This window comes from Sceloporus undulatus, unplaced genomic scaffold (assembly GCF_019175285.1).
Source record: "Sceloporus undulatus isolate JIND9_A2432 ecotype Alabama unplaced genomic scaffold, SceUnd_v1.1 scaffold_15, whole genome shotgun sequence".
Lineage (NCBI taxonomy): Eukaryota > Metazoa > Chordata > Lepidosauria > Squamata > Phrynosomatidae > Sceloporus > Sceloporus undulatus.
Window position 1 is genome coordinate 4,022,174 of NW_024802937.1, and position 13,415 is coordinate 4,035,588.

Here is a 13,415-nt window from a genome sequence, read left to right on the forward strand (position 1 = left end):
AATTAATTGGCTAGTTTTTAAACAGTTTGTACAATTAGATGGGACTTTTGTCCTATCCAGCATGTCTTTTCTTATGTTTATATGTTGCAAAATTTACTGAACTCTGAGAATTTCTCTGTATGGTTTGGAAGCCTTAAATTAAGATAATAATGTTCTGTTTAGAGTTTACCATAATTAACAGTTCACAGCCTGTTCAGCTTGTGTTAGATTTAAGTGAAATACTGTTATCTGAACTGCTTACTGACTGGACTTCTAGCATCTGCACTGATAAATAGCTATACTGCTTTATTGAATTCCCAACCTGTGCGTCAACATGAACAAGATAATGCTATTAGAACAGGAGGTCCTTTTTTTTTTGGTATGATGTTGAATTCATTATTCCTTTATTATTTGTGAAATTGTATTTGCATGATTAAAATTCCATCTTGTCCTTTTATTTTAACTTTAGGTGAACAAAATGGTAACAGGAATCCTGGTGGACTACAGATTGGTGATCTGGTAAACATTGATCTTGACTTAGAAATTGTTCAGTCTTTACAGCATGGTCATGGAGGGTGGACTGATGGAATGTTTGAAACCTTAACTACCACTGGCACAGTTTGTGGCATAGATGAAGATCATGACATTGTTGTGCAGTATCCAAGTGGCAATAGGTATGTTAATTTCATGTATTTCCTTAAGACAGTTTTTTATTAATGTTTGGTTAGTGTTCAGAAGTTCCACTTGACTATTTTTGCATCCCAAAATAAGAAAGGGGATACAGACATGTCTCCTACCAAACCTAATAAAATGGATCATAGTTCTTGCATTTTAAATTTTGATTAGAATACAAGGCACAGAAATTAAAGAAGTAACCTTTTGTTGTCTGTATTTTGTACCAATGTATTTCCTTTAGTCTAAGTAAAAGAGCTGGAAATTCTGTAGTGTTCTTAATGACATTGGGCTGTGTGCAGTAATGTCAATTTACTAGTGCAAACTGCCAGTACTTTTTCAAATCTTTGGGGCATCATTTTCTAGCCAATTTCTTCCATTATGAATTATCCATTAATTCCAATTCTCTGCTTCCTAGCTTTGTGGGGTTATGCATCCTTTAAATTGGAGTGAGTAAAATGTTGTGATTTAGGTATTTGGTGGCCTGCAGTTTGCTTCACTCCTGATTTATGTATTGATTGGTTTATATCACACCTTTCTCCCCATATAGGACCCACAGTAGCTTGCAATATCAGCCTAATTTATTATCCTATACACATAGACTTTACAATTAATTATACAGGCTTGGGCTGATGAGGCAGACTTTGCCCTATTATTGCTGTTACTACTCAGGAAGCAATGTGGGCTTTGTTTACTTGGATTTTCAGAAAACTTTTGACAATGTCTTGCTGATCTTCCTGTTCATAGACATATTAACACTCAGGAGACTCTTAAAGATTATTGAGATGAAATTTACTTCTGGGTTAGCCCTACTGGCTCTCTGCATGATTTGTCCTTCTCAGTCTGGCTGAAGGAGAAATCTACTATAGTGGGTTATTCCTTTTGCTTCCAGTTCCTTTTATTTTGTTTATGATTTACTCAGACGTTATGCTAATTGATCTGTGACTGTCTCAGTCTTTCCTAAATTTCAATTTGAAAATTGATGTGGCACATGAATCTTCTTAGATTTCTTGTAAAATTCACAGTGCTTTCCCTTTAGCTAATAGACATAACTATGAAAACATACTTGGATTTTTGCAAAACCAAGCAGTTGCATACTGGCAAACCTGTTACTAGTGCAGTTACATAGCTACTGTCCATTAAAATACTAAACTTCACTTTTCTTAATAATGTTGCAAGTAACTCATCTTTTGTAGGTGGACCTTTAACCCTGCTGTCCTCACCAAAGCCAATGTTGTCCGAAGTGGAGATGCTGCTCAAGGGGCTGAAGGTGGCACTTCACAGTTTCAAGTGGGTGATCTTGTCCAAGTTTGTTATGACTTAGAAAGAATCAAACTGCTTCAAAGAGGACATGGTGAATGGGCCGAAGCAATGCTTCCTGTAAGTATATACATATATGTCTGTTAATCTGAAATAAAAATACTAAAAATACTAAATTACAATACTGTAGATTGTGATATGAGTAAATTTACTTTTAAATTTTGTAGCTTAGATAATACTTTTTTGGGATGAGAAGTAGTGCAGAAAGGAAGTAATCTGAATTTGTATGATGCATAGGTACATAACTTGGTACATTTCTACTGTTCTTGCTATAGAAACAAGGTGCTTTAATGTTGTAATTATGAACTACCCATAGAATATCTTCTACACATATTTATATTAATAAAGCTTCATTACTAAAACTCATCCTGTGTGTGAGCTCATGTCAGTGTTAGGATGCTTGTCTTATGATGATCTAGGTCAGTTATTCCTAAAGTGGGTGGTATGCTCCCACCTGGGAGCAGTGGAAAGATCCAAGAGGGTGGTGAAGGAAAGGGGGCTGATAGGAGGGCAGTGAGGAAAGGGGGCATTAAGGGAAGTGTTAGTCAAATTATTGGCACACAAGAAAGACAAGGGGAACCAGCGGCCCACTGCTGCATTCACACATGAGAGCAGAGGAAGAGGTGGAGCATTGGGTACTGCTGGGGTAGATGCTGCTAGATGCTGCACAGCGAGTAGACCTATGATCAAGAAATAGACATGGGGGGCAGTAGGGTTGTTGCACAAGAGGAAAGAAGGCAGTAACCCAGTTTGGGGACCACTGACCTAGAAGCTCCTAACAGAAAGTTTTGTTTTAATTTCCAAAGCTAATAAATTGATTCATCCCCCTAATATGCATTCAGAGAAGCTTGATGACCAAATGTTAGGCTTGATACTTCATCCCATCAGTACCTGAAAAATCATGAAAACATTTCAGGCCACTTGGTTTTGATACTTTGTTGCTTCTTTCTTAGTTAAATGAAATACTAGAGAAGGATCACGTTGATGATCTCACTCAAAAATAATTTGGCTGCACATAGGACATGGAAGGAAGTTCTCTTTCTGTAAATGCAAGACATAATTAGGTCATTTGGAGAAAATTTATTGTCTTCTGTTGGTGGGGTTTTGAAAGGCTTCGAAAATTAGAGTTGCACTTCATTGCTGTAGCTTTACACAGACATTCAGCAATCTTTTGTATTCAGTTTAGTAAATATGTGTCTGTTTTTAATACCAGTATGGTGTTCTATTAGTGTTTTTGATACCTGTATTACAGTCCGTCCTTCCCTTACGCAGGGAATCCGCGTAAATGAAAAAACATGGATGTTCAAGCCCCATTCAAATGAATGGGGCTTGTGCCTGCGGAGGTGCGTTGGCGGTGCGTGGAGTGCACACTGTGGGAGCATGCACCATTGTTTCCTTCCGGTGTTCATCTCCTTCACTTCCGGCGTGGCTTCCAGCATATGCTGGAAGCTGCATAAAACGCGCCTGCGTATAACACAGGCGCACTGTATAAATATTGATAAACATTGTTCAATTTCTGGTCTTCTCAAAAATCCCAGTGTCATTTAAACCAGAGAAATCCCACAGTAGGTGTTTTATTAGGGGAAATTGTCTAGTAATAGATTTCTGAAATTAGCAGAAAATAACCTGTCTTTCAAAACAAATTCTTAGTGGAAATGAATAGAACATTTACAGCAGAATTAGGCACCGTGCACCCTTTTAGCTTTTACCCTGCTCTCTATTGATGGTTCATGCTACAGTTTATACACAACTTGACTGAACTAGAGAGACAAAATATCCTCATAGTGCAAATAACTGTATTTGTTTAGTCTTTTTAAAAATTAATCATATGTGCTGGGGTCTGTCTTGTCTTCTATTTAGACTTTAGGGAAAGTTGGAAGGGTCCAGCAGATCTATTCAGACAGTGACTTAAAAGTAGAGGTTTGTGGAACTTCTTGGACATACAATCCAGCTGCTGTGTCAAAAGTAGCATCAGCAGGCTCTGCTATAAGCAATGCATCTGGTGGTAAGTTAGACTCTTACTCTCTATGTGATTTGGAATTTTTAAGATGTTTTTAAAGATAAATAATGTACAATAAAAGTACTTTGTGAAACTTCCAGAAACTGATCTTTAATAAATAATAATAATAATAATAATAACAACAATAATAGTAATAGTAATTTTAATTTTTTTTAAAAAAATTGTTTTTAGGATTAGTGAGAGTGTAGTTACATACTGCATATGTTCAGAAATTTATTGAAAGAGTAGTTGTGTATTGGATATTTCAGTTACTTATTGAAAAGTGGCACATTTTAATTGTGTTTTATTGTGTGTTACTGTAAGCTGCTTCAAAAGGGCAAAAAGATACAAGATACAGTACAATCCTGTAGGCATTTCTGTTACAGATATGGCTCAGTTAACAAAGTGGGGGGAACAGACCATCACAAAGAAGCAGCTTAAAGCCATCCCCGCCCAAGACATCTTGGGACTGTGGCAACTACATGCCGAGGTCCTGAGGGTGCCCTCCGCCAGGGGCCCAAATTGGAGTGGAAAAAATTGCTCCTTTTTGGCCATGGGCCTAGCTTCGGTTTGTCTTCCGTGTGTCTTGGGGACATGTGTCATCAAATTAACATGCCCCCAAGCCATGCAGAAGCCAGCGTTTTCAGCCTGTCTGTTCGGCCCCGAAGTAGATGTGTTCATAGTAGATGTATGCATTACAGTGGGCCCTTGGTATACGCGGGGGATCCCTTCCGCCCCGCCCCCCCCCGCATATACCAAAATCCGCGTATGCTCAAGTCCCATTTGTCCCCAATGGTGGGGACAAAAGTCCCTGGCCTCCCCTCCTCTCCTCCCTTCCCTCCCTCGCCTCCCTCCCTCCCTGCCTTCCTCCCTTCCCTCCCGCTTACTTACCTTTTGGTGCTGCTCAAATCTGCGGATGGCAAATCCGGCTGTACTTTTTCAACAGAAAATTTGGTAACAGAGAGGAATGACATGGAATGAATAGTGTAAGGTTTCTGCTATACAAAAAATATGAGCAATTCAACATGTTTAAGCAAACTTTTTATTCAGAACTAAACAATATACACACATGAAATGAAATAACCAGGTCAGATAAGCCTTGCCTGAATAAATAAATACATTTTGAACCTTCTGGAGACCATCTGAAGGCATCCTCCAAAATTTACCCAGGGATGACTTTTTTTTTCACCAGCCTCCATTTTCCTTATGGTTTCCATTTTGGTGGCCACCCGCTCGTTGCTCCACTGGATCGGGACTGAAACTGGTTGGAACCAAGAGGATATGACGGGCTTGGCCCATGGTATCCTGCGTATCTGCTCAGGCCTTCAGTCTTTCTCTGTTCTTCTCTCATCTTAACTTCCTGCTCCCTTGTCTTACCCCACCAGTTTCCTTCTTACTTGCCATTGTTCCCAACACATGGCTTTCCCTTCCCTTTGAAGTGGGTGTATATTATTTACATCACTTCTCACACCTCCTTTTGCCAAATTTGACCTTTTTGTATTGCTCACAAATTTCTATGCATCTTCATTTTATTCCATAATACTTGTGCCGTCTTACCACTAATTTGTGCTCTAATGTGAATTGTGACTTTTCTCATCTACATAAACTGCGAGATGGCAAAGTAGTGCACACAAAATCAATTCTGTTCTGAGAATTCTCTGCCATAACTCTTCTGTTTCTGCTGTAGGGAAGTATTGCTGCTTTTCAGGAGACATTATTTACAGGCAAATAGCAAATCACAATGAATCTTTAAACACATTTGAAATGTTGATTCCCCCCCCATCTAGTTTATTCAAGTTTATTCAGGTACAGTGATTCTGATAAAACTGTTTCATTTGATGATCACAGAGAGATTGTCACAGTTACTGAAGAAACTGTTTGAAACTCAAGAATCCGGGGATCTTAATGAAGAACTGGTTAAAGCAGCAGCAAATGGGGATGTAGCCAAAGTGGAAGACTTGCTTAAGAGACCAGATGTGGATGTGAGTACCTGATTTTCTAACTCCTGATGCAAAAGGAAATTGAGAGCTTCCAATCTATTACTCAGAATTTTTGGAAAAGCAGGACACATAATTGGTCAAATGTAAGGATGTTTCACAGTCTTTACAATTAGAACTGTGGCAGTGAATGAAAGGCAGTGATGTGCATTTTCTGCGGAAAGTAGCACTGGGAAATAATCTAGAAAATTTTCCAGTGCTCTCACTAATACTCTCTAATTTTGCATGTTTGATTTAAATGTTATATTCAAATATATTTAAATCTTTATGTGTAAATTTTTTGGTAATAAAATAAAGAGAATAGCATATTGTTTTTGTTGCTATATGCCTTCAAATCCTTTCCAACGTATGGCTACTCTAAGGCAAACCTATAATGGGGTTTTCTTGGCAGGTTTCTTCAGAGGGAGTTTGCCATTGCCATCCTCTGAGACTGAGAGAGTGTGACTTGCCCAAGGTCACCCAGTGGGTTTATAGGGCCAAGCCAGGATCTATTCAGACCTAATATTTCAGGTTATTCCAACATTTTAAAGGTAGCATTACATAGATATAGTGCTTTACTTTAGCATAGCCAGTTAATGAATAAGATATGGGCATTCGAGGAAAAAAATAATAGCACATTTGTTGTCAAAAATATTTGTATAATGTAATGGATTGCCTACATAATGCTAATCTTAATTGAATTTTCCCTCTAGAATATATGAGTACAGTTCTCAGCATGCATACATGTTTAAGCTTAATTGACTTGATTAACCATGTATTTCAGGTGAACGGGCAATGTGCAGGACACACAGCTATGCAAGCTGCTAGTCAGAATGGACATGTTGATATTTTGAAATTGCTTCTGAAACAGAACGTGGATGTAGAAGCAGAGGTATCTTAATATTTAATTCTTCAGTTTAATACTAGTAGAAGTACCTTACTGTGAACTCAGTAATGGTAAACACAGTCACTTAAAGCTTGTAAATAATTTAAAATTGCAGTTATTGCTCTTGGGTGAGGATCATTTTTACATCTTCATACATCTTTTTATTTTCATCTGTCACTTGTTTAATTAGAATATTGAGCAATTGTTTTAATCAGGTTCTCTGTTATTAGTCATCAGTGGCTTGATAAGGCATTCTTTTTACTTTATTTTAAATGTAAACTTACTTTAATGTCCTCCGATGTCAGAATAATAAACTGATGTGATGCAGCTTATTTTGAGGGTTAGCAACTATTAATTGTAATGTCAAACACATAAAGAGGGAGAAGGTATGTGATCCTGCTGGTTATACGATTCCTAAAAATATGATCTGCGAACTGGTCCCTGTGTTATAGTTTGAGCAGACTACAATGCACATGCATCATATGCGGGTGCGCTGTACATGGCTTTCAGCTTACGCTGAAAGCTGTACCACTGGAAAAACAATGGTGCGCATGCCTGAGGTTGGAGCATACGCGGTTTTTCCCTTACGCAGGGTCCCCCGGAATGGATCCCTTGCATAAGGCAAGGTCCCACTGTATTGTGTAGAATAGTAGTACATTTTAACAGTAAAACAACTGTTGCAACTGTGGTTTAGGTACCACAGAAAGGAAACACTGTTTACTGCAGATAAGAAGCAACTTAGGTAGGTGAACTTGGATGATCTCACCAGCATGAACAAGAGAATCTCTTGCGGGGAGTGGAGGGGGATGAAGGGTCTGTTTATCAGCTCTGGGTTTTTCCTTGTTGTTTTGCAGAGGAAAAAGTCAGTGTGGGAGAAACTTATCATTTGCTCCTCCAGCTAGAGAACCAAAACTGAGAAGGAAGGATAAGGGAGGGGGGAAGGGAGAAGGAGCCTCTTTGGCGGACTTTGCACCATAGCTGGCACTTTGAGACACTCCTTCAACAACAAATTATTAAAGAAATGGGACTCTGAATGGATTTCACTTGCAGAGGGGTCTGACTAACAAAGCAGCAGAGGAATGACATAAAACTCTGGGATTCCAAAGGATGGTGGCGACTCTTTGGTGTTTGCTCAAAGAGGGGAGGGGAGCAGTGATGACATTGATGTAGACACCCTTGACTTACCCATGGATCATATTAAAATCCATAATTTTGGTCTCAAATCATACCCTTGACTTATACATTAGGTCGACTTATACACAATTATATATGGTATTTTTGATATGTTCTCCATTTTCAATATCCACACATATACATATGTATAGAGAAATACAGTGGACCCTTGCCTTACATGGCGATCCGTTCCCCCCCCCCCCCGTAAGATGAATTATGTGTATGCTCGAGCCTCGATGAAAATAATGGGGCGTGGTGGCACATGCGCACCATGGGCACGTGCACCATTCCTAGGATTGTAATTGTGCTTAATACTATTGCACCAATTTGCTGATTGTGTGTGAAGTGTAAAAGTCAAAAGTTAGAACTATTGTTTAGGGCAAAAGTAAGATGCTTAATTCAACTGAATATTGATTTTTAGGACAAAGATGGAGACAGGGCTGTTCACCATGCAGCTTTTGGAGATGAAGGAGCTGTGATAGAGGTTTTGCACAGAGGCAGTGCAGATCTCAATGCTCGCAACAAACGCAGACAGACACCTCTTCATATTGCTGTTAATAAGGGTCATCTCCAAGTAGTAAAGACATTACTGGACTTTGGTTGCCATCCTAGCCTCCAGGTATTTCAAATTGTTGTTTGCTATTGATATTATTCTGAGCATGTAAAATTTTCCATTTTTTGGATTATAACTAATAATGGCCACTAACTGTGGTTCACAAAAGTAATTTTAACAAACCGAGGCTTTATTACAGAAAAATGTATGGAAGCATGGTATATTTTTGTATGTGCATAACAAAAATGTAAATAAGGTTATCCACTTAATTTACTATTTCTGTGATTGTATGTGCTTTTAGGTCACCTGCTGATTTATAGTGATCCCATTGTACACAACTAGGGTTTTGTTAGGCGAGTTCTCAAGGTGGTTTTGCCAGCCACCTCACATTTGCTATTTAATTTTGGTTTTAAATAACTTACCCTACTGTGTGCATTTATATGAAGGTGTAAGTATATGCAGTCATAACACAGATCTGTAGCAACAATTTGATGGGCTTGGCTTGATCTTGCTATTGTGGGTTCATTTACTTGTTTGTTAATATGTTTACGTTTATAGCACAGGTGGTCCATTCTTAGGGACCTTTCTATTCTTGCAGGCTGCTGTGGTAATGGAGCACATAGGTGCAACATTTGATATATACAGATTGACTACCCCTTATCTGAAATGCTTGGGAACAGAATTATTCTGTATTTATTTTTTATATTATTGTTATTGTTGTTATATTTTGGAATACCTGTATTTGTATATATGTAAGACACTATACACAACACAAGTAGCATAATATGTACTGTATTTGCAAGGCTGGAGAGAGGTGAGAGGCTGAAGAGAGATGGAAAATCTGTGAAATGACAGTAATTCAAGCACTGAGCCCAACGCAAATCCGTGCCTCCCGCCATTTCACAGATCTTTGCATCTCTCTCCAGCCTCACATCTTGTTCATAATAATAATAATAATAATAATAATAATAATAAAACTTATTTTTATCCTGCTTTTCTGTGACAAGACAATCAAAGCGGCTCACGACACATTAAAATATCCACATTCAACAGTATGTCCCAAATTCCTCCCTTAAAACAGGATTAAACATGTTACAATTAAAAATGGAGATTAAAATATCTATTAATAACACAATAAAAAAATATAACGAAGACAGAGTGGTGGGCTAATACATGATGTGAGGGCGATTATTCTGTGGCCGAACACTTTTATTCAGGAAAGGCCTGCTGAAAGAGATCCGTCTTGACAGCTTTTTAAAGCTTTTGTTCATTTGCTGTTTATGTTGTGAATGAGCCATGAGGCTGGAGAAAGAGTAAGGATCTGTAGACAAACGAGCAGGAGCCCTGCAGCCACCACCTTGAAGGTGGAAGCGGGTGACCTTTTTAGCAACTACTCTTTCAAGAAACTGTTTCTTGCAATTATTTTCCTCTTTATTTCCGATTGAAACAATTCTTACAGCTGTAGGACATACTCAGGAATGCTGTCTCTACTTATTTTGTCATTCATACTCTTAAAATGTAAAGTAGCCATAATCTAAAGTTTACATTCTGAAGAGGTATACTGTTACTAATGGTGCTGATGGTGTAGTTTACTAGAATTGTGTTTCACTAGTATTCCACATCAGCACCAAAAGGAATAATCCAAATAACAATCAGCCTACTCTTGTGTTCTTAGGCTTTTAAGTTAATTTGGCTCTCAAATATCTTGGAAATTGCCTCTTTTCCTACACTTCTAGTATGATCTCCTTCATATGGCCACAGCTGCAGTAGGTTTTCAGTATAAGATATCAAAATGTCACAGTGAGGTATTACAATTTTGCTCTCTTACTTTGGGAATGTTGTCATTTAGAAAGTTAATAATAGGATTTTCAAAATACCTTAAGTATCATTATTTAAATTTCTCAGAGATGGATACATAAATTCTAGTTACTTTAATCTAGGAATGAATGATTCTGCAGATTTTGCAGAGAAGATGGCACAGTGCTAACAGGGGACAGAGAAAAGGCAGAATTACTCAACACCTTCTTTGCTTCAGTCTTCTCAGAAAAGGCAAAGGGTGCTCAACGTGAGGATAAAGGAGCAGAGGACAGAAGAGGGGAATTTCAGCACAGAATAAGTAAAGAGATAGTAGAGGAATATTTGCTTAATCTAAATGAATATAAATCTCCAGGACCAGATGAACTACACCAGGGGTAGGCAACCTTTTTGAGCCGGGGGCCGGGTTACTGTCCCTCAGACAACTGGGGGGCTGAAGCCAAAAAATAAATAATTAAATAATTTTTTAAAAAAATTAAATATATAAATAAACCAGGACAAATGTAGGACAAAATGTTCAAATGGAAGACACTTTTTTAAAAAATATGGAGGACACGTGAAAAAAATTGCTGATTTTTTTAAAAAATGTTAATATAAATGCATGTTTCTGAGGCTTCTATAGACAATTGCCCCCCAAAGGCCCTGGCGAAATCGGCGGCAGGATCGGGCTGGGGCCGGTCCCAAGGCCTCGCCGGGCCGCATCCGGCCCGCGGGCCGCAGGTTGCCTACCCCTGAACTACACCCAAGGGTATTAAAAGAACTGGCAAATGTAATATCGGAGCCATTGGCAATAATCTTTGAGAACTCCTGGAGAACAGGAGAAGTCCCAGCAGACCGGAGGAGGGCAAACATTGTCCCCATCTTCAAAAAGGGAAAAAAAGAGGATCCCACCAATTATCGTCCAGTTTGTCTGACATCAATACCAGGAAAGATTCTAGAGCAGATAATTAAACAGAGAGTCTGTGAACATCTAGAAGGCAATTCCATAATCACAAAAAGTCAACATGGGTTTCAGAGAAACATGTCATGCCAGAAAGATCTAATCTCTTTTTTTTTATAAAATTACCAGCTTGGTAGATGAAGGAATGCTGTGGATATAGTATGTCTTGATTTCAGTAAGGCCTTTGACAAGGTTTCCCATGACATTCTTGCAAACAAACTTGTAAAATGTGGGCTAGACAAAGTAACTGTTACATGGATTTGTAATTGGTTGACTGGCAAAACCCAAAGGGTGCTCAACAATTGATTCTTTTCATCCTGGAGAGAAGTGACCAGTAGGGTCCCACAGGGTTCTGTCTTGGGCCCAGTGCTATTCAACAACTTTATCAGTGACTTGGATGACAGAACTGAGGACATACTTATCAAATTTTCAGATGACACTAAACTAGGAGGAGTAGCTAATACTCCAGAGGACAGGATCAAAATTCAAAATGACCTTAATAGATTAGAAAGCTGGGCCAAAGCTAACAAAATGAATTTCAACTCAGAGAAATGTAAGGTACTGCACTTAGGGCAGAAAAATGAAATGCAGATGGGTGAAACCTGGCTTAAAGAGACTACGTGTGAAAGGGATCTAGGAGTCCAAGTTGAACATGAGTTAACAGTGCAATGCGGCAGCTAACAAGGCCAATGTGATTTTAGGCTGCATCAATAAAAGTATAATGTCTAGATCAAGGGAAGTAATAGTGCCACTCTATTCTGCACTGGTCAGGCCCCACCTGGAATATTGTGTCCAGTTCTGGGTACCACAATTTAAAAAGGATGTTGAGGAACTGGAGCATGTCCAAAGGAGGGCAACTGAAATGGTGAAGGGTCTGGAAACCATGCCCTATGAGGAATGACTTAGGGAGCTGGGGATGTTTAGCCTGGAGAAGAGAAGGTTAACAGGTGATATGATAGCCCTGTTTAAATATTTGAAGGGATGTCATATTGAGGAGGGAGCCATCTTGTTTTCTGCTGCTCCAGAGAACAGGACCTGGAACAATGGATGCAAGCTACAGGAAAAGAGATTCCACCTCAACATTAGGAGGAACCTCCTGACAGTAAGGGCTGTTGGACAGTGAACACACTCCACCTTCCTTGGAGGTCTTTAAGCAGAGGCTGGATGGCCATCTGTTGGGGATGCTTTGATTGAGAGTTCCTGCATGGCAGGGGTTGGACTGGATGGCCCTAGTGGTCTCTTCCAACTGTATAATTCTATGAGATTTTACTTTTGAATTTTGGCATTTTCTTACCAAATATTAACTGAATGAAATTCATAAGCATCTGCACTAGGCAAATTCAATAGACTTTCAGAATGCTGTTCTCACATGGAAAGGACAATACACTGGTCCCCCGGGTTACGAAATACCCAGGTTACGAAATTTTCGGGATACGAAAAAATCCCATAGGGATTTATTGTTTCGGCTTACGAAGGTTTTTTCGGGTTACGAAAAAACCCCGGTGCTGTTTTAAATGGAGCCGCGGCGCAGCCGCGGCTTTTTCCCCATTAGCGCCTATGGGCTATTCGGCTTACGAAGTATCCCGGGTTACGAAAGCGGCGGCGGAACGAATTAATTTCGTAACCCGGGGTACCAGTGTATTGTGCTTGCCTGGTATGTAGTTTTAAAATTGAGACGCATGAGAAAAAACAGCTGGCAGCCCCAATTCAGCCAGAACATGGTTGAATACTGAGAGTCTATTGAGATTGCTTTGGTTTCTTTTCTTTTTTTTAATTAATTTTTATAATATTTCATAAACAAATGTCTTCTTACATTCTATTACATACTATTACATTTTAAAACATTATTTTGTATACCCCTCAGTGCTCCCCTTCCCTGGAGCCATTTCCATCCTTATATTCCATCCAAAATTTCAGTTCTTCTGGAGGTAACCTTCCATCTTCTTTTCTCAATGCTTTCTCGACAAATTCTTTCCAAATCCCTTCAAAGTCATTTCTTTTCCATAGTCCTTTTTTTACTTTCAATTTACATGTCAACTTATCATTAATAGCTAATTTCCAAACCTCTTTGTACCAATCCTCCACTTCTACATCTATTTTCG

The 13,415-nt window shown here is 38.9% G+C and overlaps 1 protein-coding gene across 1 annotated transcript in view; it reads left to right on the forward strand.

The window, feature by feature from the left end:
- The window catches only part of LOC121917340 (E3 ubiquitin-protein ligase MIB1), a 63,056-nt gene that overhangs the window by 12,125 nt on the left and 37,516 nt on the right, over window positions 1-13,415 (forward strand). The window contains exons 6-11 of the mRNA XM_042443240.1: window positions 449-653; window positions 1,848-2,031; window positions 3,832-3,976; window positions 5,819-5,952; window positions 6,731-6,838; window positions 8,427-8,624. Coding sequence (XP_042299174.1) covers window positions 449-653; window positions 1,848-2,031; window positions 3,832-3,976; window positions 5,819-5,952; window positions 6,731-6,838; window positions 8,427-8,624 — 974 coding nt within the window. The remainder of the gene's footprint in view (window positions 1-448; window positions 654-1,847; window positions 2,032-3,831; window positions 3,977-5,818; window positions 5,953-6,730; window positions 6,839-8,426; window positions 8,625-13,415) is intronic.